Source organism: Neovison vison, chromosome 3 (assembly GCF_020171115.1).
Source record: "Neovison vison isolate M4711 chromosome 3, ASM_NN_V1, whole genome shotgun sequence".
Taxonomy (NCBI): domain Eukaryota; kingdom Metazoa; phylum Chordata; class Mammalia; order Carnivora; family Mustelidae; genus Neogale; species Neogale vison.
In genome coordinates, this window is record NC_058093.1 from 82,046,747 (window position 1) to 82,072,185 (window position 25,439).

Here is a 25,439-nt window from a genome sequence, read left to right on the forward strand (position 1 = left end):
GCTTCTCTAGCCTGGCAGAGCTCATCCTTCAGAGATCCCATTCTGAAATGGCCTTTTCAGATAGGGGTCCACTCAGCCCAGGCACTGGCCCACCACAACACCGGCACAGGAGTGGTGTGTGTGTTTTATTCTTGCACACTTAAATCCAATCCCCTTGATTTTCCTCCCCACCCTGTGTGGACAATGACAGCCTCAGGGGAGGCCTATTTTTTGGCCGAGTGACTACTGAGTCTATCACTGAAGCGAACAAAGAATCCCATAGAAACCAAAGGTTTTAGCAATCACAACCAAGACAGAAATCTAGGTTTTTGTTCACCAAGTCTAATAAAAAAGCATGACTCTTTGGGGAAAAGAACAAAATGCAATCCTAGAAAACACAGCAAGTATCCAAGCACCTTCTTTTCATGATTACAAAAATCAACAGTCCTGCAAAAACAAGGAGCCAGATAATCTTTCCACACAATTAACCAGTAGGCACCAGCCTTTACTGGTGAGAATGGACAAAAGCATTAAGTCCAAAGGAACTATCTGCTGCCTGTAAAACGTATATTTGGAGTTCAAAAATTAGAGTGACATATTTTCAGCAACCTCAGCTGACCACCTAAGCCAATTACCACAACATCATAAGCAATGAGCATCCAAATGCCTACTATATGTGTGCCTAGTATCTTATGGCTATTCTTTCTGGTCCACAGAATAATGCAATAGGGTGTGTATTATCTTATCCATTCTAGAAATGTAGAACTCAACACTTAACAAGATGCCTCTACCATTCATTGAGCATTTACTCTAAGTGCTTTGCACACTTTCTTTTATTTAACCTTCACAAAATTAGGGAATTTATTGTAAGCCAGAAGGCTACAAAGCACTTGAACTAGCCACTCACCCAAGATCCAAGCCCTTGTGCATTCCACGGAACACCTCTCATCTAAAGCACAACACAGACACATTAAATACTGTACTGTGTGGAGCTGAAGGAGCCCGTGTGTCTGCCTCCACTTGGGCTATCAAGATCCTCAAAAGCAAGAACTATGTTTTTTTCTTGCCTTAATACCTCCCATGCCTATCACAATGCTTGACACATAGTAGACACTCAAAAAATGTTTGCTGAACAGAACATTTCCAAAGAGTTACATACCTCAGGGCCAATGCTAATGGTCAAAATATACCCAACAGACCCAGCTCTCACCTCCACAGGGGCCATGCAGAAGATGACTCAAACAGATATAAAAGAGAGAAGATAAATACAGAGACAGAGACCGAAAGAGGAAGTAAAACTGCTGTGTTTTCCTCAAGTGTGATCCTTAGAACATCACAGTAACAGGAGCAGCTGAAATTCTTGCTGAAAGCAAAAAATCATGAGTAGAGCCCCAGATATGTGCAATCAGACACGCCGGGGAAGATATCTGGGCACTGACATTATTATGCACTCCCTAGATGATTCTTGAACACAGGAAACCAAAAGGGATAGGGACTAGGAAGTTGTGGGAGGCCAATCATGCTGAAATGGAGAATCAGATGCACAGACAGGAAGACCAGTTATTATCTTGCCTACAAAGGACTGATCTTTGACAAACACCTCCATCCTGGGACATGCCAGTTCACTTTGATAACTGATTTGAGAGCTGGCACAAGTTAAAGGGAAGAGTGTTCAGAATCAGAGTGTTCTGGGAACAGAGAAAACAAGCCTTAACGATTTGCCTAGAAATAAAAAACAAAACCCTATAAAAAGGGGGGGGTAAAACATACAACATCTTTGGGAGCACCTGTACCCCCCAATTAAGTCAGCCAATGTTTCTCCTGCAGAAGGCTGGGGACAGAAGGCTGAGTTCTCCTGTCCATTTCTCAACTCACATCTTATTCAAAGTAAAATGACATTTCTGCAGCAAAGAGAACAGAGTCTTACTTGAAGGATGGAGGTAGACAATGTCTTTCACTGTGAAGTCTCTTGACTGAGCAGCTTTCAGACAATCTGCCAGCAGGCTCAGGAGCAGGAGCCAGGCCAGGGCAGGGCCAGGTTCCATGGCAGACTGAGGCATCACTCATACAGAGGGCCTGGGAGCCAGAACTTGGGACCACGGGAGGGAATTCGCACCTGAAATATGAAGAAAGACTCATCTCAGTGTCCAACTCCAGGAAACCATGGGAGACTTGGCAGAGCTCCTGTGCTGGGAGCATGGACTCGGGGCAGACAGGGAGCCAAAGGCACCGGGAAATGGGTAGACATGGAGAGAAACATTGTACACGGTAATTTTAGAGCACTTAGAACAGTCCAGTCCCAATCTATTCTTAATCAAGTAGCTAAAGCTCCATGGGCTGGAGTCTCTTCTCATATACAGCAGAGATGGTATCAAGAGAGATTGGATTTTAATGAAATCCAGGTACTTTTGCCAGGAGGCCAGGGGATGTCTGCCAGAATGCAACAATGAGCAAGTCAGGTACAAGAGTTCAAGAGCATTTCCTTGATAATGGTGAAGGCCAGGTATGAGAGTGCAGCCTTCCTGGGTCATGGTGCCCCAAAAAACCTATAGAGTGTAGACTTTCAGATTTGGGAAAAAAAGAAAAAGAGGGGAAGAAAGAAAGAAAAAGAAAGAAAGAGAAAGAAAGAAAGAAAGAAAGAAAGAAAGAAAGAAAGAAAGAAAGAAAGAAAAAGAGAGAGGAAGGGAGGAAAGGGAAAGAGAGGGGAGGGGAGGAGAGGGGAGGGAAGGAGGAAGAAAGAAAGAAATGAATGTAGACAACTTAGCCTCTCCCAAAACAAAAAGGTTCTTTGCAGTTCAAAATCTCCTTTACATAACTAACAGTGTTGGCTGGGTGCAGTTGAAGCCCTTTCCACATGTCAATTAATTCCCCCAGCAACCCTATGAGGTAGCACTATTACCGCCCCATTTAAGTAAACTGAAGTCCAGCAAATGAGGAGAGGAGCTGGTTCAAACCAAGACAGTCTGGCCACTGAATCCACGTTTGTAAATGCTAGGGGTTACTCTGTTCTTCCAAAGACTGATTCAAAGTGTATCAACTTAAACTGATAAAATGAGGTAAAAGTATCACTGTAACACTAACCAATCATCATTGTTCCCTTCATTCTGGTTCTCTCCTTTTCAATTAAAATCCAGAGCAGTAAAATCTTTTACTAGGGTTGAACTGTCCAGCTCACTAAGAATGTGGATATATATCTTAATTTATACGTGCTATTAGCTTGCCATCTTACCTCTTTCCCATAGAATCTGTTCCTCATGTTCTACTCTTTTGCAAATACCATCATTCTATTGCCCACACAAGGGGTCACATTAGATTGTCACTTTATTTTTTTTAAAGATTTTACTTATTTATTTGACAGACAGAAATCACAAGTAGGCAGGCAGAGAGAGAGAGGAGGAAGCAGGCTCCCCGCCGAGCAGAGAGCCCGATGCGGGGCTCGATCCCAGAACCCTGGGATCATGACCTGAGACGAAGGCAGAGGCTTTAACCCACTGAGCCACCCAGGTGCCCCAGATTGTCACTTTATTTTAAACTGGCAGAAAAAAACTCCAGTTGGACATTTTGTTTACAAATTTTAATATGAATATTTAATGAGATTTTTAAAAATCATGGCAAAATAATTTTATAATTATTAGTTAATTAATAGTATGTTTAATTTTATAGATTAATGTGATTAATTTATAATTATAAAATTATTTTCAAAATAAAAAGATCAAGAGTAAATAGATTACAAAACAAAATCAATAGAGAAAATCAATATGAATGGATCAGATATTAATTAATATTTAGGATAGCAGGATAGAAAGTATAAAAATGAATACAGAAGATAGAACACTCTAAGGATCTCAGAAATATGCACAAATATTGACATGATATAAATAATTTTTCAAAATTATAGAACAGGAAAATATTAACTGAATACTATTCTGATTACTTAATTAAAAACTGGAAAGATTAAGCAAAACCAAACAATGTACAATACACTGCAATTAACTCCAGATAGACTGATGCATTCATTATTTTTTTTAAAATAGACAAACTATTAGGAAATAAGAGTGGAATTCTTATCACCCGGTAGCAGCTTGCTGATGCCAGCCTGGCCAATTTCACGCTCACTCCCCATCTTCTGTTTACATTTGGTTCCCCAGGCAAATGTGCATTTGAGAAGGGAATGAGCTGCTTGTTCCCTTAACAAGTGTGACGGCCAGGCACTGTACTAGGCACTTGTTTAAAAAATATGATGAGGAAACAGACCAATGTTAAAGATATTTTTCATTTGCCAGGGGACAGAGAGAAACATAATCTCATCTTCAGTGAATGCAGTGGTGCTATGTTTTACACACAGCTGAGGAAGGACTCTCCCCTGCTTCTGCAGCCCCCAGCCCCTCACAGTCTGCAGCCCTGCCCAGGGTGTGAGGGATGGTGAGGAAAGCCATCTGGTTTTCTTTTGATACAACCTAACATTAAATATCAACTAGCTGTCAACTAAGTTCTTTGTAATGTGAAATTCAGTGTCAACACTAATACTTCCCATGCACCAAACAATCCAAGGGGCCTGCTTTTATCAAAGCCTCTGTGAACCACCGTATTTCTTCCAGTTACCAATTGAAAGAGCTCCCTCTGCATGGTACTTGCACTAAGCAGTACATGTTATTTAATGTCCCCTGAAATTAAACATCCCCAGCCTTCATTGCATAGCACGTGTGTACTACTATATGTAAGTAATGTACAGAGATAATGGCTAGATGCCTGGATTTGAAACCTTGCTCCAATACTTTTTTGCTATGCAAACTTGAGCCAGTTACTTAACCATTCTGTGCCTCAGTTTTCTCATCTGCAAAAGAGGATCATAATACTTCCTATCTCAAAAGTTTATTATGAGAATGATGTGAGGTAACAGAGTGAAGCACTAAGAACAGTGTCTGTCACATAGGAAATACTGTGTAATATTTCCCAATATTTTTACTACTATCATTTTGTCCAAAATATAGTTTTAGAGTCAATATAGTTTTCTAATTCAGGGTCACTATGATGTAAATGTTGTGTTCTAAGTGAAAGTGAATATGGTGCCATGAATTCAGGTCCAACACACAGCTCCCTTTCCTTAAATCAGAAAAAATATAACAATTTCTAGAACTACTAGAAATCCACACATTTTGATCCCAACAGCTGGCCCATGGCTATCCAGGCAGGGGTAAATCAGGAGGGGGACAGGGCGAGGGTACCTCCTGCCACTGCCATTTTCATGTTGCAGAGGCACCTGCACACCTGGGTGACTTCCTGCCATCCTTAGGCAATGAAGCAAATGGATGGCTAATGCCCATCCATACTCTCTCCATGTCACCCAAAACCTATCCTGGAAGGCCTGTGCTCCATCTCCATTACCTTTATATATCCACATACTATTTACAAAACGGATTTACAAAATCCGTTAGATTTTACTTAGGAAGAAGATGTCAAGAGAGCACATGTCATGAGCACAGCCTCTTATATCCCTCTGAAGCCACACGTCTCCATAAATATTTCCTCACACATGTATTTAATGGACAATTTCTGAATTATTAAAGTAGCTAAAACTATAAGACTCCAACACATCTTACTCATGAAATTGTTTCTTCTTTAGAAAAAAGTAAATATGGGGCACCTGGGTGGCTCAGTGGGTTGAGCCGCTGCCTTCGGCTCAGGTCGTGATCTCAGGGTCCTGGGATCGAGTCCCGCATCGGGCTCTCTGCTCAGCAGGGAGCCTGCTTCCTCCTCTCTCTCTGCCTGCCTCTCTGCCTACTTGCGACCTCTCTCTGTCAAATAAATAAAATCTTAAAAAAAAAAAAAAAAAAGAAAAAAGGAAATATGAAAAAAAAAAGAAAAAAGGAAATATGTATTTCCTAGGCTTATATATAATTAGAAGAAGGACTGAAAGGGTAGACACCAAAGTGGTTTAGAATTTCTGATAATTTCTTTTTAAGATTATTTATTTATTTATTTGACAGATCACAAGTAGGCAGAGAGGCAGGCAGAGCGGGGGTGGGGGGGACGGAAGTGGGCTTCCTGCCGAGCAGAGAGCCCAATGCGGGGCTTGATCCCAGAACCCTGAGATCATGACCTGAGCTGAAGGCAGAGGCTTAACCCACTGAGCCACCCAGGCATTCAGGATTCCTGATAATTTTAAAGTTCCTCTTTTTGCTTCACTTGTAGGCTCAAAAATAACCCAGCCCCTTGTCCAGAACTTCTCCAGCACTCCTCCAGAACTCTCGTACAATTAGCAGCCATTCCCAATGCCCTTCTCTCCCTAACACCTGCAACCACTGATCTACTTCCTGTCTCATGGATTTGCCTATTGGGAACATTTTGTGTCAACAGAATCATACAACATATTGCCTCCTGTGTCTGGCTTCTTTCAGTTGGTATAACATTTTTAAGAGTCATCCACGGGGTAGCATGGATGGGTACAGCTTTCCTTTTTGCAGCTGAGTAACACTTCATGATATGGATATAACACATTTCTTTTTCCATTCATTGGCTGACGAACATTTGGGTGGCTTCCACTTTTTGACTACTGGGAATAATGCTGCTGGAACATTCATGTTCAACTTTTGTGTGAACTTCATAGGTCTTCAGTTTTCTTGGGTATATACCTAAGAGTGGGATTGCTGGGCTTCAGGGTAACTCTGAGTTTAACTTTTTGAGGAACTGCCAAAGTTTTCCACTGTAGCTGCACCACAATACATTCTCATTGGTAAAATACCAGTGTTCCAATTTCTCCACATCCTTACCAATCCTTATTTTGATTAATTTTTTGAATTATACCTGAGTGAGCATGAAGTGGTATCTCATTATGATTTTGTTTTGCATTTCCCAAGTGATATGATGCTGAACATCTTTTCATGTATTTACTGGCCATTTGTAGATCTTCTTGGGAGTGACATCAATTCAAATCCTTTGCTCATTTTTTAATGGGTTACTGTCTTTTTATTGTTGAGTTATAAGAGTTCGTTCTATATTCTGGATTCTGGATACTTTTCAGATAAATGATTTGCAAATATCTTCTCCCTTTCTCTGTGTTGACTTTTCACTTTCTTGATGGTGCCCTTCAACATAAAAAATTTTTAATTTTGATGCAGCCCACACATTGCCTTTTATAAATCTAGATTTTGTTTCCCTTGTACAAGTCAGGCCCAACATAGCACAAAAAATAAATAAATAAATAAAATAAAATCCTGCATACAATGCACTGTAAAAGAGTTTGTTTACTTTATAGTAGCCAGGGCTATATTTTCCACCTCTCTTTCCCATAAGAAAAACAGAATGGGCAAAACTATTTTTTAATATCACCACCAATTGCTTACATTCTTGTAATAAATCATGAAAAACTACTCACTCTATTAGTATATTGTAGGAACTAAAATATGAAAGATGAGTTACACGCATTCACAATTAGTCTAACCATTACTGAAATACAGGCTCTCCTGACAGGGATGTATTTTTCCTGTACAGATTCTCAGCAGGCAATGGAGCTTTAATCCCGAAGCCTCCCAGATATGATGCTGGACATGCTTGGATAATATGAAGGGTCTTTTCTAGGACTTTGACACTTTTCTCTGGAGTCCACTGTGCCTTTGGACTGTCCTAGACATTTAGAAAAGATGTTGCGTTTTCATTTTATGTGCCGCTATTTGAATACGCACTGAGGACCCCATCCCTGACTACAGTTCTCTTTATGAAGAAGTACACTCTCATTTTCACAGCTCTGTGACCTTTCATTTGTTATTTATGAGCTTTTGCAAATCTAATACCACTCTGACAGATTTAATTTGTGCTCTAAATTACCTTTGCATGAGTTACTCAACTGCCGGTTTTATTCCAAAGGATTACTTGCTACATTCTGAAACAGAAAAAAAAAAAATTAGTTTGAGATCTATTTGACTTCTTCCACTTGGGAGAAAGTTGAAAAGAGTTGCATTCTGATTTTTTACTCCATGGTAACACTTGGCATAGAGGAGGATTTCTAATACTGGTCAGGGAGGCAAAGTGATCAACCCATAACCCAGGTCAAGTTTTACAAATCCACACCCCAATTGCTATTTCATATAGAGTCCATAAAATAAGATACTCCCAACTCCTTAAACTGGTCACTAAGACAATTAAGCACTTCTGGAAGCCACAATGACTGAGGTTACCAGTTACAAAATGACCACACCTCAGTACTAAATCAATATACAATGATGAAGTAGAGAATTAACACAAATCTAAGTATTTTCCAATGCTATTCATGTTGAAGTTTGAAGTGCCTAATATGGGAACAAAATGAAATTCTGAAGCCTGAAATCATGAGAAATCTTGACTTAATTTTAAATACGTATAATCTAGGCTTAGTGGTAACTTAATGACTTGAGAAAGTTAATCTAGCTCCCAGAAGTCAAATTAAAGACATGTCTTCACAAAACTAAGACTACTTACATACATCATTCCGATTATAGTAACTCCTCACAATGTGAGAATTGCTTATAACATGGTGGTGGTTTACAAACATGTCTGCAAATTCGTTAACATGTCTCCATTGAGAGGTAGGGTCGACAGCCTCACCCCAGCCTTATTGACCAGTTGAGCAGAGTATGGTGGAAATAACACCTGTGGCTTTTAAAGCTCGGTCATAGAAGGTACTTCAACTTACACCCAGTGTTTTGGAACACTCAGCCATGTAAGCAATCTGAGTACTCTGAGTGAGGAAGCCCAAGTAGTGGACACAGAGCTCCCCAGACTTCAGGAAGAAACAGTGCTGTGCTGTTAGCCACTGGCTCCTCCTGCCCCACTGCCTGCTCCCTTCCAGCTCCAGCCCACGGTCTGGTTACAACTGCATGGAGACTCCAAGTGAGACCTGCCTGGCCAAGCCCTTCCCAATTCTGGACCCACATAAACAATGAGAGATAAATAAAATCATAACTACTTCATGCTACTACATTTTGTGGGGATCTGTTATGTAGCAATAGACATCCGGAATATGAGGGACTGGTGCAGGAGAGCTCACTAGGAATTATAACACCACTCATGAAGATGATGCCATTTTTCACATTGGTTGCAAGGTACAGAAATCCAAATCAAACAGACTGTAACCAAAATAGGGGTAAGGGGAGAAGGGAAAGAATTTTACTGCCTCATCTGACAGTCCAGCTTGGACATGGCTGGACTTTAAATCCTCTTTTCAGGAACTTCTAGCCCTCAACTCTACTCCTCTCATTTGCCTTTATTCTAATTCAGGTCTTCCACACTGTGGCCACCAGCAGCTTCAGAAGCATTCCCAGACTGCTTCCCAACAGTTTCAGCAGGGGAAAAAAAGTTGTTCCATCCTTGGACCAAAACTGGCCAAATGCTTGGAATGCGTTGGAATGTGGCATTCCTACTGGCCAGAGCTGGGTCATTAGCATGTCTCTTGGACAAACACACAGTGTCAACTTCATGTAAATCACACGCTTTGAGAATAGAGGAGGTATTGGTTTCCCAAAGGAAAATCTAGGTACTACTGTCATGTGAAGGAGAACTGAATGCTGGCCCAGCAAAATCACACAGATGTCCCTACAATTAACAATACTAACTTCTAGAAACCTCATTAAACTGAAAGTGCAAAATGAAGCTAATGATGCCAAAACGAGTATTTCTGCAAATGCCAGAAGGTGGGGAAGTTCCTGTTGACAGGATTCCCTTCTCTAAAACTAGAATGCCATGCCGTTACAACTCTACAGATCAAAACATAAGGCACCTCCAATAAACATTTTTGCCCAAGTTAGTCTGAGGTGGCTTTCTGCCCCTTGCAACCAGGAGTTCCGTCCAGTTCACCAGCGTAAATTTTTCTTTGTAACACATATACGCTTTTGACATTAATACTTCTTTAAGGCTTATCAACAAAAGGTTAGAGCTAGTTTTTAAAAATGTTAATAATAGGGGCAGTTGGTTAAGCATCTGACTCTTGATCTCAGCACAGGTCTTGAGATCAGGGTCATGAGTTCAAGCCCTGTGCTGGGCTCCATGGTGGGTGTGGAACCTACTTGAAAAAAAAAGTTTTAAAAGATATCAGTAATGGAGAACTACTCAGAGATTACCTCTTTTAGACTTCTTAGACACTTATGTTACATTTCCTTAAGTTATCGGGAGTTACATGATCATATTCCAATATGAATTGAGGATCTACTTGCATAAAAATCAATGCTTTAAAAAAATGTGTATTTCTTTTTCTGGAACCCCTTGGCAAGTCTAGAGTTATAGGGAAAAGCTGCCTTTGTACCTTTCCCAATCTGATTTAAAGGTCAATTGCATCAAAAAGGCTTCAATTCCTGAAGGATTAATGATGTCTGGCCAAGTATGCCCAGCAATGTATTCCCATTTCTAAAAGATGTTATATTAACTCTCTTCTGCTTGTTGGCTGTTTGCTTGTTTGCTTCCTCAATCAATTTGAAGTTTCTAGAGAACGGATGAGAAGGCTTTCTGAAGTACAAAGACCCACAAGGGAATGGAGTCAAAGAACTCTCCAGGCTGGAATGGAACACTAGGTACATTCCAGTTCCAGCCTGCCATTTTTATTTACCTGGAAGAGAGTGGTGGCTTGGGAGAAATTTTTGCTTCAGTGTCTTTTATTAAATGATTCCATAGGATTAAGAAGGTCGTATTTTTCATTTTATTTTTTCTAGGAATTATCATCCTAGAGACCTTCCAAAAGAACTGGAAGTTCAAAATGTTTGAACATATTATTATTAATTCCCATTTCCAACTTATGAACAATCACTTCACCTAATCTTGATTCTCACCCAGGACTGAGAAGAACCAATTCACATTAAATATTATTTCTTATTTTGCATGGAGTAGGGTTTTGCTCATGGTTTCAAGAATCCTAACCAAGTTTTTGTCCAAAGGCCTTTCAAGTTGTTTCCAGTTAGCTGTTTATAACTCAAGTTCAAGAAAATTGTAGTTGCTAGTTTTATAGGTATGGAGATCCCATTCCAAATTTCTTACCGGGTTGGAAAGCCAGCCTGTACTCTCTCTTCTTGAGAGAAAAAATGAAAAATTAAGATCAAATAGCTAAGATCAAAACAGTGGCTTAGTTAAAAATTCTACGGCTATCATTTTTCAAATCACTGGGTTCCTTATTAGCTAAGTACTAAATCTTAACTGATATTTCTCATGTAATGAAGAATATGTTTCCCAAAACAAATCTGTTCATGCACTCACCCCTCCAAATTTCTGATCAACCAATACCTTGAGCTACACACATCAGAGTGCAAAGACCATTACAGTTCATTTTGATGAAAGAGTACAGGGGTCTGTGAAAACTCCCGGTCTAAACTATAATTTGACTATTTCCTCACCCTGGGTTGTGAAGGCAGAGGAATGTTTCAGATGACCTCCTGACTCAGTATCACTGGGGTGTGAATTCTTCCTTTGTAGTGCACCATCTTCATTTACAAGCCCCCATAAATAATGGTTATTAAAGAAGTCTATTATTGTAGCAAAACAGAATATAATAAGATTTCATGTAGTAGTATTCATCCAGGCAGAAAAAGATGTAGGAGTTATTAATAAAAGAACATTTTCCTTGATAATAGAAACTTTTTATTCTTGCATTTAAATTAACTGCCTTCTTAGAGACAAAATACTGAATAGCTTCTTGTGGATAAGGAAATGTAGATATCTAAGTAGACTCCACTCCCTGACTGCTGATACTGAAAGAGCCAACAGGAGATTGGTCTATTCCTCGCCCTTCTTCATTACTGAGTTTTCCTATCTCTGTTCCCCGGTTGTCCTCCTTGTTGTGTATCTTACTAGCTCATTGATTCATTCATCATCCTCTACAGGGCAGGTATAGATAGTGTTATCTGTTATGCATGCTGTCATTAAGAGTGCCAGCTGGAAGCTCAAATTATTGAGCCCTATAACTAAAATCATTGATGTAATTCTTAAAAATCCCTTTTAGGTTGCTAAGTACATGGGAGGAAAGGCTGATTTGCCTTGTATGCAAGGGAGAGATGACACATCATTGAGTCATTTAGTCAAGAGTGATCTCGGGGCGATGCTGACCTCCTGCCCTTATAACTAAGGTCACACACTTGTGAGATGCCAGGTAGAAGAGGCAGATAGCACAGTGACTGCACCAACCCTACACAGGCCCTCAAGGAGGTCACCAGACGTTTCCAAAAAGCCCAACCTGAGGGCCACAGTTCTTGCTGTCAACCAGGGCAGCTTATCTGGAAGAAGGAAGGAAAGAAGAAGTGGAGGCAGGGAGGACCCATTACATTTCATAGAGGCCCAGTTAACATCTAGGTACCTATGACTTAGCAAATAATTACACCAGTCATAAGACAGGGATACGAGGGATTAGGGGAAACAAGAGAAGTTTAAATTCCAAAGTATCACAGCCAGAGCTGGAGGTACTATGTAGTGAAAGGTAAGCTTCAGGGTCCCCGACTGTAGGAGCCCCTCCCAAGGCCCTGTTCCTCACTTTAGGATTATTAATTCCTTCAGGATTTCCTTAAAGAGCTCCTCCCTAAAGACCTGGATCAGCCACCCCTAGCCACAGTAATGCAAAAACAATTTTTGTTATGAGTAGTAATATTCTTGCCTTTTCTCCAAAAGGCATTAGGTTAATAAACAGAAATACATGCTGTTATTCTACTCTCATGGAAAGGAAGAAAAAAAAAGTAGATAAGAAGCACATTAACAAAGGCCAACATCCAAACTGGGGAAGTGGAATTATAGCTGGGGAAAACAATCCACCAACCAAATAACTCTGTCCCTCGGGACCCCTTCCAGCACCACCTTGAGCAAATCTCGCAGGACCCTTGAATGGAGAAGGAATGTAGGGCGCCCCTAAGGCAAAGGAGAAATGAAGGCTGAGAGAAAACCCCAACCTTCAGATAATACGTGTTTTTTGTTTGGTTAGTTTTGTTTTGTTTTGTTTTATTTGACAGAGAGAGGTCACAAGTAGGCAGAGAGGCAGGCAGAGAGAGAGGAGGAAGCAGGCTCCCTGCTGAGCAGAGAGCCCGATGCAGGACTCGATCCCAGGACCCTGAGATCATGACCTGAGCCGAAGGCAGCAGCTCAACCCACTGAGCCACCCAGGTGCCCCTGTTTGGTTAGTTTTTTTAAACTATTTTAAGAAGAGCCAAAGAAGCCACTTTATCTTATCACTGGACTGGAGAGGAGGCCACTATAAAGGGAGCAACAAGATCACACCCAGAAGTCCTGGCAGCGCTGTTCAGGCCCCAGCACATGGAGGAGAAAGGGCATTAAGTACTGGCTCCAGGGCCAGGCAATCCCAGACCCTTTTCCTTATCTCCTAGAATTACTGCGAGAGCAAACAGATAATTCCTGGAAAGACTGAGGAGCGCAGGTTCTGGAGCCAGCCCAGGCTCTCATTCTGACTGTCATTGAGAGTTGCATAACCTTGGGCCCATTTCTTAATCCCAGCACCTCAGTTTCCTCATCTGCAAAATAGGGGCAATTATACCGCCTATGCCATAGGGCCTTTAGGAGGACTAAAGGAGTTAATACACATAAGGCACTTTGAACCATACCTAGCACATGCCTGCTAGCTGAGATAGCTCTCAAAATAAGCCCCGAGGGTCCTAACAAGGGAACGGGTTAGTCAGCTGGGGGCAAGATGCTGGCTCAGAACCTTCTGCTCCCCAGTCCAGGAAGGAATCTTCTATGGAATTCTGTGTTCTACTGGGAGAAATCAAAAGCCCAGGTTGCTTGCCAGATTTTCTAGCTGATCCCAACACAGAGCAGCAGCCTCAGGTGGGGATAATGATACAGGACAAGTGAATTAAGTGAGCCAGATCTGGAAGGCCCAAGACAGGGATTTCCCAAATTTGAAAAACGCTTTCTCCTTTAAAGAGAAAAAAGTCTCAAGGACAGCATCTCATTTATCCCTACTCTCAAATAATTAACCCTAATTATAATAATTATAATGCTTCTTATATACACACAGAAAACTAAACGAAGCTCCCTTGCTTAAAACCCACGTAATAGCTTTAAAGCTAAACAAAATTACCAAATATAAATAAAATTACATTCCAATTAAATATACTAATGAAATAAAATGAAAAATAACAGTAATGACTAGCACTTATTGAGCACTTTATATAGGGCTGAACAGTATGAAATCACTATTGTTTGATCATTTTTGACCTACAGAAATGGCAGTCTTGTGTGGTTCAACCCACCATGTGCAAAGCACACTCTAAGTCCTTTCTTGAACCACCAACCCCCACCCCCCGCACAGCATTGTGAAGTGGACACTATGATTACCCCATTTTACAGATGAGAAAACTGGGGCACCAACCAATGAAAACACACATTTTTAATCTTCTACATAATTGGCAGGTGCCCAGGAGTGAGCAGACACCACTTGGGGAAGCCTAGACCTGCAAGGCATATAGCACCTGGGAATGGGGTGATGGAGGAAGAGCCAGACCCAGAAAAGGTTTGGGGCAGCCAGAGAGCACTGGAAGGACACCAAGATGGGGATGCTGAAATGCAGGTGCCACCCACAGAAGACCACCTTGCCCTTTGGTGTGTGTTCTGGGTGGGGCAGAAGAAGGGCCTTGCTGAGTGGGACTCCGAGGAAGAGAGGTCCTGGCCCTCCTGGGGAGCAAGAGTCCAGGTGCAAACCTGGAGAGAGGAGAAGCAGGGGGAAGGTAGGTGGACAGAGGGTAAGGAAGAGAGAAGGAGGGAGTCAAAGAAGGGCCAAGATTGCCAAATTTGCCATACATTACTATCAGTTGGGATCCTAAGATCTGACTGACGATGGCTCTCATGCATTACAGGGCCAATGGTATGGGGTGTGACCTCAGTAGTGAGGCTCAAAAAATCACTCCTGGTGATTCTCATTTGCAGCAGTATTTGGAAAGCTTTATCCTACCTTTTCAAGTGCTAGTGGAAGGAAACAGCTCTGAGGTGCATTTCATTCTTCTAAGGCATAGGCAAACTGGGCTGGAAGTTCCCCAGAGAATTCAATTAAGGAACTAGTAAGCAGCCCCAAATAACCAATGTTATGTATTCCACTAGGTCTCCTCTCTATCTTTCCTGGGCTCCTCAGAGTACCCGGGAAAGGAAATGAGTGGACTGTGATCTATAAAATGACCATAATTTCTAAGCTGGCTTCTCCAGTACTCTGGCTCCAAACCTGATAGTCTTCTCTTGGCCGCTTTGGTAATGACTTCCCAAAAATGGTTTTCATCTTCTTGATGAAGTGATTGTCCCATGTTGCCCTTGAAAGACTCAAGGGTAAAGTGCACTCTACCTTTCCGACCTGCACACTTAATTTTACAACAACAAAAGAGAAAATGTCTTGAGGCCTCTCCGGGGACAAATAAATGCTTACAACTATTACTCTTCAGGTAGCCAGAAAGAAGGATACATTTTTGAGAAAGGAAACAGACCAACATTTTCAGAGGCAGCATGGAGTGTTGGGAGGGGAATGGCTTTTGCAGACTACAGACTTGAGCTTGAACTCTCGCTCTGCTACAAAGAGCCATGTGAACTAGAACACTACACTCCCCGTGGCTCAGTCCCTTTGTCTGCTCTGACACACAGGGATGCCTTCAATTCATGGGGACCCTCACACCGCCATTTCCACTGTAAGTGACTACAGTTGTGAAGCCGAGCCTTGATCAAGAAGGGACCCTCTCCATCCCTTTAGAGCTGGCAAATTTTCCATCTTAACTGACTTTCTAGTCATTCATTCTGATGTTATTCATAGAAGGAAAGCTGGGCTGAGAATAAAGCAAAAAGAAAAGAATCGCTGGGAATAAACAGGAAAGGTAGTAATACATTCACCCTGATTTCACTTTGTAAAGTTACAGTAACATAGTTCCAATATCAAAACCATATAATTTATGCAGTTGCACTGGCTCCTGCCAGGTCTTTTTCATAGAAGTTACAAAACAAAAATGAAAATGAAAACATGCATACATAATAGAAAATAATCCTACAAGAGACAAAGGAACTGAACCAAAGATCCTAAAGGACTGGGATTTGATACAGGATGACTGGTTCCTCCATTTCCTGTTTTCATGTTTGTAAGGATCTGGAGTTTCTGGCCAGCCTGTGTGTGCACAGGAGTCCTGTCAATAGTGATGAAAATGCCGCAATGATTCTATGTACACAGCAAACATAAGGGTCTAAACCCACACTGTCAGTTAGGTCTTTCTGCAATGACAGGATGTTCCACATTGGCACTGTCCAATCTGGGGGCCACTAGCCACATGTGGCTATTGAGCAAAGGACATAGGTGACTGAGGAACTGAATTCAGTTTTACTTAACTGTAATTTAAACTAAATAGACACATGAACATTGGCTACAGTTCTGGATAGTGGAGTGCTACGTTAAAGATAAGTGAACGGAAAACAGTCCAACTTATGACCCCAGGACCAATTAGGGCTAGGGAGACGTAGCATGATTATTACCCAGCTAAATACCAACACATCAGTGTTAATTAAATCAAGCCAGAAAACATCATGCAACTGCTTCTGTGGAAGGTACTCAGCCTGCTCATCATTGCTGGGGGGAAAGGAGATAAAAAGGAAACTAACTACACTGAGGCATCATTTTTCAGAAGTTCCACAAACAATCACTCTGCCCCTACCTTTATTTTGTTTTTAGTGGATGCTTGAAAATGTTAGCTTATTCTATGTGACAAGAATCATCCTACATGCTTTGATTTTTTAAAAGATTTATTTATTTGAGAGAGAGAGAGCATGAGCCGTGGAGAGGGGCAGAGGGAGAAGCAGACTACTCTCTGAGCAATGAACCTGACATGCAGCTGGAGCCCAGCACCCTGGGATCAGGACCTGAGCCAAAGGCAGACGCTTAACTGATGGACCCACCCAGGCGCCCATCCTATATGCTTCATATTTGATCCTGTCAATTATTTTATGAGGTCAGGATTGCTTTTTGTTGTTGTTGTTCTCTCATCAGCACTACGTACTTCACAAAACAAAACAATGGAGAGGCCAAAGACCAAATTCTTCTAATTTGCTTGCCACATTCTCACTAAACATGCATTCAACATTAGATTGAAGCAGGATATATACACTTTGCTTAGTTATCACTGGTTTAAAGCTTTGGGTTATGAATATCATGAAGCAGACAAGAAGTCTCTAATCTCCATTCCCATGCTTCTCTCACTGCACAGAAGTGTTTTGCCCATCTTTATTATTTTTTATTACTATTTTTTAATCCCAGTTTGGGAGAGAAGGGATAAGTCAACTGCTCCAAGATCCCCTGGGTAGAAAGCACAGGAGTGGACATTTGAATTCAGTCATCTGGCTTCATACATCATGTTTCAAACACTCATCTGTAATTCAGAAGTTAGAGCGACTAGAAGAAATGCCTTTGAAAGGAAGCAGCCTTGCTCAGTGTATCCCAGACATCCTAAGACTGTGACATTTTAGGGGAAGTGGTCATTTCAACTTTGAGAAGTATATAGGAAGTGTGGGAACACTGGACGCTGAAGGAAGAGGGCGAAGAGATAGATGCAAACAGGGAAACCAGGGGCTTTGCAAGACTCACTTTGCCAACCATTCTCCCTTAGACCTTCTCTGGATCTACTGATTTCTTTTCAAGTCATTAAAGCCAATGGCAAGACTGCAGATAGAGTAAAACATAGTGCAAGTCTTGAAAGAAGAGGGAAAAACTGCTTCTATTATATGTTGAGAGTCTCTGACTCCGTTTGCTTGAACTATAAAATCTTAACCTTGTAAATCAAATGTAGGTAATTGTATTGGGCTATCCCCCACTTTTAATCCCCATTATTACTCGTTCCATAGGGTTCCAGATTTCTGTATTCTAAATAATGCCATGAGTAGCATCCTTGCTACTATAGCACATGGTCTATTCCCCATTATTTTCTTAGAATAAACTCAGACGCAGGAAAAAAAGAAAATGAAAAGACCTTGTCTTCCACTGGGTAGCCCAGAAAAAATGTGGGGTTTTCCTTTCCCTAGAATTGTGTCATAAAGTTATGATGTAAGTATTTCCTGGGATCCTTTGTTTTTCTCTGCTCTCACTCAAGAGGGAAAGAAAAGAATCTCTCTTGGTCCTTCCCTCCTGCAGGACTGATTAAGCCAAAAATATCAAGTCCAGATAAAATAAGGAAACATTTGAGTTTCCCATGAAAATACGACCCATCTCTTTTTACCATGTGAGACTTGTGAACAAGATATCTTTTCTAACCTTAATTTACACTGCAAATTCAACATCTCCCACTAATAATGCACGCTCTAAATATGGCCAAAGAAAGAGTCATAAACTCCAAATTAATTACTGGTTTATTTGGGAGAATTCATTAATTTAATATATACTTACTGTGTCTAATATTTATTGGGTATTCTACATTCTGGGATTATAGAGTAAAGAAAACAGATGAAAACAATATTTGATGTTCTGGCTCAATATATTTCTTGTTTATTCCATCTCAGTATTTTTGGAAAAAGAAATGGATTCAAGAAAAATTAATACTGAGGTTCAATTTAAGATCCAGCTCATTAAAGGTAGCTCATTAACACTGTCGCCTCAGCACAGTTCAAGTTTCTTTTAGTAACAGAGTGCTTGGGAACTCTCTACTCCAAAAGGAAGCAACAAAAATGTAACACATGAACTTTTTTTGTTTTTGTTACTCACCAGGTCCTGAAACCCCAGAATTGTTCTGGACATTTTTCTTTTCTGATATGTAATATCTTCCCAGGTTTTTTGATCCTACTTACAAAATACTTTTCACATCAGTCCCATCTTCTTCATCATGCCTACGGCCAGAACTTCAGTTCAGGTCCTTAATTTTTGGTTGGACTGTTGCCATTGCTTCTAAACTGGTCTGCCTGCCTCCGGTCTCTTTTTATTCCAATACTTCTGTCTTACAATTTTCCAAAACAGAGATCTGAGCCTATAATTCTACAGTTGGAAACCTTGAATGGTTCTCACTGCTTGCAGGATATAGTTGAATTTTTTTTTTTTATCAGTACATATGAGGAAATACAGTATTCTAGTGGGGAAATGAGAAAATAAGCCCCAGGATTTTGCATTAAGGCCATCTGTACCAGAGAAGTGCACCCCTTCTGAAAAACAGTTCCTGGCATATTGCTGAGACCTGCTAGAGGCAGAATGCTTGCATCTGCTAGCAAGTGATCGTGCATTCAGAACTGCCTGTTATAAACTGGGTTCTATTTGATCTAATCATTCATAAAGGCATTTGTATCTACCAGAACCTCAGCCAGCATCATCACCTGAGGCCTTAAGAAATGCCTGATGCACACGCATGGAATCCTGCACAACCCAGCATCTAACCAGAACCCACTTCCCAGAAAAGGGATGTGGCACAGAGCCCAAGACTATGGAGCTGGTCCCACCAAATGCTGAAGGTAGAGCTGAAGCACCAGCTCAGAGGCAATACTTTGAAAGGATGGGGTGCCAGCCTCAGGAGGCAGCGTATACATCAGGTCAGGGTCCTCCATATGATGCTGTGTTCTGATTAGGAAGAATACAGGAGTCCAAAGACCAAGGGGTAGGGTTATGGACATTGGGGAGGGTATGTGCTTTTGGGTAAATTGGAAGGGGAGGTGAACCATGAGAGACTATGGACTCTGAAAAACAATCTGAGGGGTTTGAAGTGGCGGGGGGGGTGGGAGGTTGGGGTACCAGGTGGTGGGTATTATAGAGGGCACGGCTTGCATGGAGCACTGGGTGTGGTGAAAAAATAATGAATAATGTTTTTCTGAAAATAAATAAATTGGGAAAAAATAAATAAATAAGTAAATAAAATCTTAAAAAAAAAAAAAAGCACAAGCGAGCAGTCTTTCTGACCTTTGCCCCCTGCAACTCTGAGCTCTGCGATCTTCGAAGTCCTCATTTACAAAAGGGCACAATTTTATCAAAGGACATGGCAAGGCCCCACCAAACCACAAGTTTCAGCTCACACCTGGGCACCTGGGACTCTTTGTGTCCAGAGACCAACAGAATGCCATACTGGCAGGGATAACTGGTCCCACATAGGAGGAGGAGGCAAGGCTACTTTTACACTATGAAGGCAGAGAGGAATGTAGGAAACCTACATGATTCCTAGAGGTGCTTCCTGGCACTCCCTTACCCCAGTGTGGCTGTGAAAATACACAGGCAGCAGTCCCAGTCTGAAAAGGGGATGATTATCAAGGTTCCAAACCCCCACGAATGAAGATTTGGGTTACACCACTAGGAAAACCATGAAGACCTACCAAAGAGATAATCAAGGATGTGAGAAACTCAGAATGGATATTGTTGGACGGAGAGGGTAAGCATCCATTGCAATCCCCAAATCAATTACAGCGAGGATGGGGTATCATTTGTCCAACCAACCTTCATCTTCTGAGTTTCCTCTCAGGAAAAGCAGCATACAGGAACCAGAGGAGTGCTCCTCCTTGAACTTACATGGAGAAGGAGGTCTGTGGGGCATGAAAGGCAGACTGTAGCAGCATGAGAATAAACCTCATAATCTCTGACTGTAGGGAGCACAATTAACCTACAGCCCTAGCTGCACTCCCAAATCTATCACCACGTTCATACTGAGGCCACACTTCCAGAAGGTTCCTCCTAGCCAATGAGCATGGCAGGGATCCTAAAGCTGGCTCATTTTCTGGGAATACAGGAGACTCCTCCATTAAGTGACTTTGGCTGGAGGGTGCCCCATCTTCCTCACTAAACTTTCTGGGAATGGACTATAGGCTAAGGTCCTCGGTCTTTCCCTCTCTCCCTCCCTCCCAAGGGCTGGGCCTTTCAACTGCTTCTGCCAACTCTCCCAGCCTCCCCAGTCCATCTCTCTTTCCCTCACAGGTAAGTAATAAATCTCTTACACATCTAATCCCATCTCTGCATCTGCTTCACTGTCTTCATGATCTGCCTCTACCATCTCTCTAGGCTCACCCCCTCCTTGCTCCCAGCAAGCCCCCAGCCCGCTGTGCACTCCACAGACACCACTAATGAACATGCTGCTTTCTTCATCCAAACCTGGGAAAATCTATTTGACTCTCTTTGTCTAGATTGCCTTTCCCCGTTTTCTTTCTCTCAGGGGACTAAGGTTTGGCAGCCAGTATAAGGAACACTCCTTGGCCTGGCCCTGTTTTCACTACTTCTGTTTTTGCATGACCAGTTCAAGGGGATCTGCCTGACTACAGAATATAGCTTCCTTCCTATCCTATACCAAGTTGAAGGGTCTCATATATTTATCCCATATGGGACGTGTCCCACAAAGTGTCTCTCCTGCTGGACAGTGATCGAGTCCAGACTGCGTCCATCGGTAAGGAACAGTCACTACTCAGGTCCAGCTGAATGCTGACATGAGGCCTCATAAGGCAAGATGTGTTGCGTTTCTGAAAAACCTTTGAAATTCAGATTTTCATTGTGAGTGCTGTATTTTAAAAGTTATAAATGATTCAAAATTTAAACAAAACCCAACAGGAGATCACACACAGACTATCCACTGACTGCTATGGTTATTCCTGCCGTCTTCTGCCCACCACTCTTAAACACAAGAACAACTGCGACCATCACCCTTAGGGATGGTCCCCGTAGGTCTGAATGCTGGAGGCTCAGTGCACAGTGATGTCTCCAAGAGCTGCAGTACTCTCTTAAGGAACTTCACCAGTACATTTTAGATTTTGTCCTCTTAATTCCTGAAGTATTTCATGACCTCATGCTACCGCAGACTGTAATAGCCTCACCAAAGAGGCAACTAATTCATTGTCTTGCTCTACGAATATTTGAGGACTTAACATGGGTAAACCCTGCGCTGTGCCTGGAGGTTCAGACCTGAATAATCGAGCCCTTCTCATTGAGAAAAATCACAATTAAGTAGAAAAGACAGAGATGTAGAGGATACAATGTTCTGTTGTTTGAGATTTTATTAATATATTTATTCTCTACTAAAGGCAAATATCTTGATCTTTCAAGGAATATTAGTATCTTTCAAACAAAAAATAAAAGAGAAAATATATTAAAATATACATATTTAAATATATATTTAATATAATAATATAAATATATATTTAAAACATATCTTTTCAAATAAATTATATATATTTAAAGTTAAAAATAGGGGTGCCTGGGTGGCTCAGTGGGTTAAAGCCTCTGCCTTTGGCTCAGGTCATAATCCCAGGTTCCTGGGATCGAACCCCACATCTGGTTCTCTGCTCTGCAGGGAGCCTGCTTCCTTTCCTCTCTCTCTGCCTGCCTCTCTGCCTACTTGTGATCTCTGTCTGTCAAATAAATTTTTTAAAAAATTAAATTAATAAAAAAATAAAATTAATCTCTTTGATATCAGCCACAGCAACTTCTTTCAAGATACGTCTCCAAAGGCAAAGGAAACAAAAGCGAAAATAAACTTTTGGGACTTCATCAAAATCAAAAGCTTCTGCACAGCAAAGGAAACAGTCAAAAAAACAAAGAGGCAACCACGGAATGGGAGAAGATATTTGCAAAAGACAGTACAGACAAAAGGTTGATATCCAGGATCTATAATGAACTCCTCAAACTCAACACACACGAAACAGGCAAACACATCAAAAAATGGGCAGAAGATATGAACAGACACTTCTCCCATCAAGACATACAAATGGCTATCAGACACATGAAAAAATGTTCATAATCATTAGCCCTCAGGAAGATTCAAATTAAAACCACATTGAGATATCACCTTACACCTGTTAGAATGGCCAAGATTAACAAAACAGGAAACAACATGTGTTGGAGAGGATGTGGAGAAAGGGGAACCCTCTTACACTGTTGGTGGGAATGCAAGTTGGTGCAGCCTCTTTGGAGAACAGTGTGGAGATTCCTCAAGAAATTAAAAATAGAGCTTCCCGGGGCGCCTGGGTGGCTCAGTGGGTTGGGCCGCTGCCTTCGGCTCGGGTTGTGATCTCAGGGTCCTGGGATCGAGTCCCACATCGGGCTCTCTGCTCAGCGGGGAGCCTGCTTCCCTCTCTCTCTCTCTGCCTGCCTCTCCATCTACTTGTGATTTCTCTCTGTCAAATAAATAAATAAAATCTTAAAAAAAAAAAATAGAGCTTCCCTATGACCCTGCAATTGCACTCCTGGGTATTTACCCCAAGGATACAGATGTTGTGAAAAGAAGGGCCATCTGTACCCCAATGTTTATAGCAGCATTGGCCACGGTCGCCAAACTATGGAAAGAACCAAGATGCCCTTCAACGGATGAATGGATAAGGAAGATGTGGTCCATATACACTATGGAGTATTATGCCTCCATCAGAAAGGATGAATACCCAACTTTTGTAGCAACATGGACGGGATTGGAAGAGATTATGCTCAGTGAAATAAGTCAAGCAGAGAGAGTCAATTATCATATGGTTTCACTTATTTGTGGAGCATAACAAATAGCACGGAGGACAAGGGGCGTTAGAGAGGAGAAGGGAATTTGGGTAAATTGGAAGGGGAGGTGAACCATGAGAGACTATGGACTCTAAAAAACAATCTGAGGGGTTTGAAGTGGCAGGGCGGTGGGAGGTTGGGGTACCAGGTGGTGGGTATTATAGAGGGCATGGCTTGCATGGAGCACTGGGTGTGGTGAAAAAATAATGAATAATGTTTTTCTGAAAATAAATAAATTGAAAAAAATTAAATTAAATTTAAAATAAACTACATATGTAATTAAACAAATTATATATTGAAAATATATGTTTAAAAATATATATAAATAAAACTATACACACACACACAAATATATGTATATAAGTATACATGTATATAAGGTGTTTCAAGAAACACCTTAAACCATAACTTGGCTATTTGGAAGATTTTAATGGATGAGAAATCTTTTCATTTTAAAATTTTATAAGCTAAATGAGGATTTAGAAAATATTAATAAATATCTGGTAGAAAATGCTTTAATAAAATCACTTCAAAACTGTTTCTCACTCTTACATTCTGAAATTTATTTTTCTGAATAGTGGCATAAAATATAAATTAATTTGGGGAAGAAGACAAAAAGTATAATACAATTTTCTTAACTGAATATCTACACTATCAAGTTTCCATTGCTTATTAAGTCCTATTTCTAATGATGTAAATTTGTAAAGAAACATGAATACAACAGCTAGTTCCAGGGAGACTTGGCCATAGATTCTGAGATTGCTGAAGACCTATCTGCACATTGTAAAGATAAAACTAGCTACCCTTGGCCCTGACCCTAACTTAAGCACATCTGTACTCAGCCAGTCCAAATTGTGTTCTCATCATGTGGTAAGATGTGCTGTATGGATGGAGCCCCAAATTAGAGTGAACCTGGAGATTGTTCCAAATACTTCTTTCCGTCTTTCCCTCAAGTCCCCAATCACACTGGAAATCAATTGCCTAGTACCGTTCCAGCGCTACAAAGCAGATATCTGAACTTCACTTTCCTAATAACCCTGGCCAGCACTTTGAAACTCACAAATTGAAGCTGCTCTGTGTCTCTGAGTACTGGGAGAATTTTAACAACTGGATTAAAAGGCCAATCAAATGGTAAACTCCCAGGGGAAATGCTCATGCCAGAGAATAGATTAACTGTTAGCTGATTTCAAGAACAAATGGAAAGTGCAAATCTCAGAGAAACAAGTGGAAAAGGAGAATAAAATAAGTGGGATAGAACAACTGAAAGAATTCGGGCCACAGAAACCATGGTTTGGTAAGTCTGTAACACAGTAGGAAGAGGAAATCCTTCTTTCCTCCTGATTCTTTTTTTTTTTTTTTTTTAAGTCAGGTTTTATTTTTCTTTATACATGATAAAATTTGGGCAGGTTTATTCTCTTCATCTATTTTCCTGTATAATGTGATAAATGAAGGGGTAGGAAATGTACCGGGAACTTACAAATTTGACCTCTTCCTTCCCTTAGTCCAGGCTTACCTGAGCAAGGAAAGGGGACAGGCAAGGATGCTGGGTTCAGGATTACTGGGCACCAAGGGATATCTGGAGGACCTCGCTGGACAATCGCCTAAATATTCTCAGTTTGCCTTGTGTGAAGAGAAAACCAACTGTTTGATGATGCTTAACGATATGTTAAACTTTTATAAAGTCAGAGAGAAAGGAAAATGCAAGCCACGGGAGAGATCTTTGGAGATGAGTGTGACATTGTCAAAAACAATGAAACGCAAGGGAAATTAAGAATACCAGAAACCTAGCAAAATATTGTTACTATGTTTCATCTTAAAATTTAGTTCTGGGCTTCCTGGATCAAAGGGGAGCATGAGTTCATGCTTATGAAAGAAGTAAATTTCACTGGCATGTAATTCACAAATAGAAATTCTCCTGGAAGTATTTATTATCTACATTACCTACCTTTCATTTTCATTCCCACCACATGAGACAGTTTGGATCCTAATATGAAATGAATTTTTATCCACAATTTTTTAGATTAAAAAATGGAAAAAGTTGACAATATTTTGGCTCCTAATT

General features: G+C 41.0%; 1 protein-coding gene across 4 annotated transcripts in view; it reads right to left on the bottom strand.

Annotated features, from left to right (window-relative positions):
• LYPD6 (LY6/PLAUR domain containing 6) overlaps nucleotides 1–25,439 on the bottom strand; it is a 122,017-nt gene that overhangs the window by 24,456 nt on the left and 72,122 nt on the right. For 3 of the 4 annotated variants that reach the window (XM_044242503.1, XM_044242502.1, XM_044242504.1), the window contains exons 2-3: nucleotides 7,804–7,858; nucleotides 1,907–2,095 (exon numbers count right to left, since the gene is read on the bottom strand). In XM_044242503.1, coding sequence (XP_044098438.1) covers nucleotides 1,907–2,039 — 133 coding nt within the window. In that variant the 5' untranslated portion in view covers nucleotides 2,040–2,095; nucleotides 7,804–7,858. The remainder of the gene's footprint in view (nucleotides 1–1,906; nucleotides 2,096–7,803; nucleotides 7,859–25,439) is intronic. The other variant, XM_044242506.1, reaches the window with a different exon arrangement.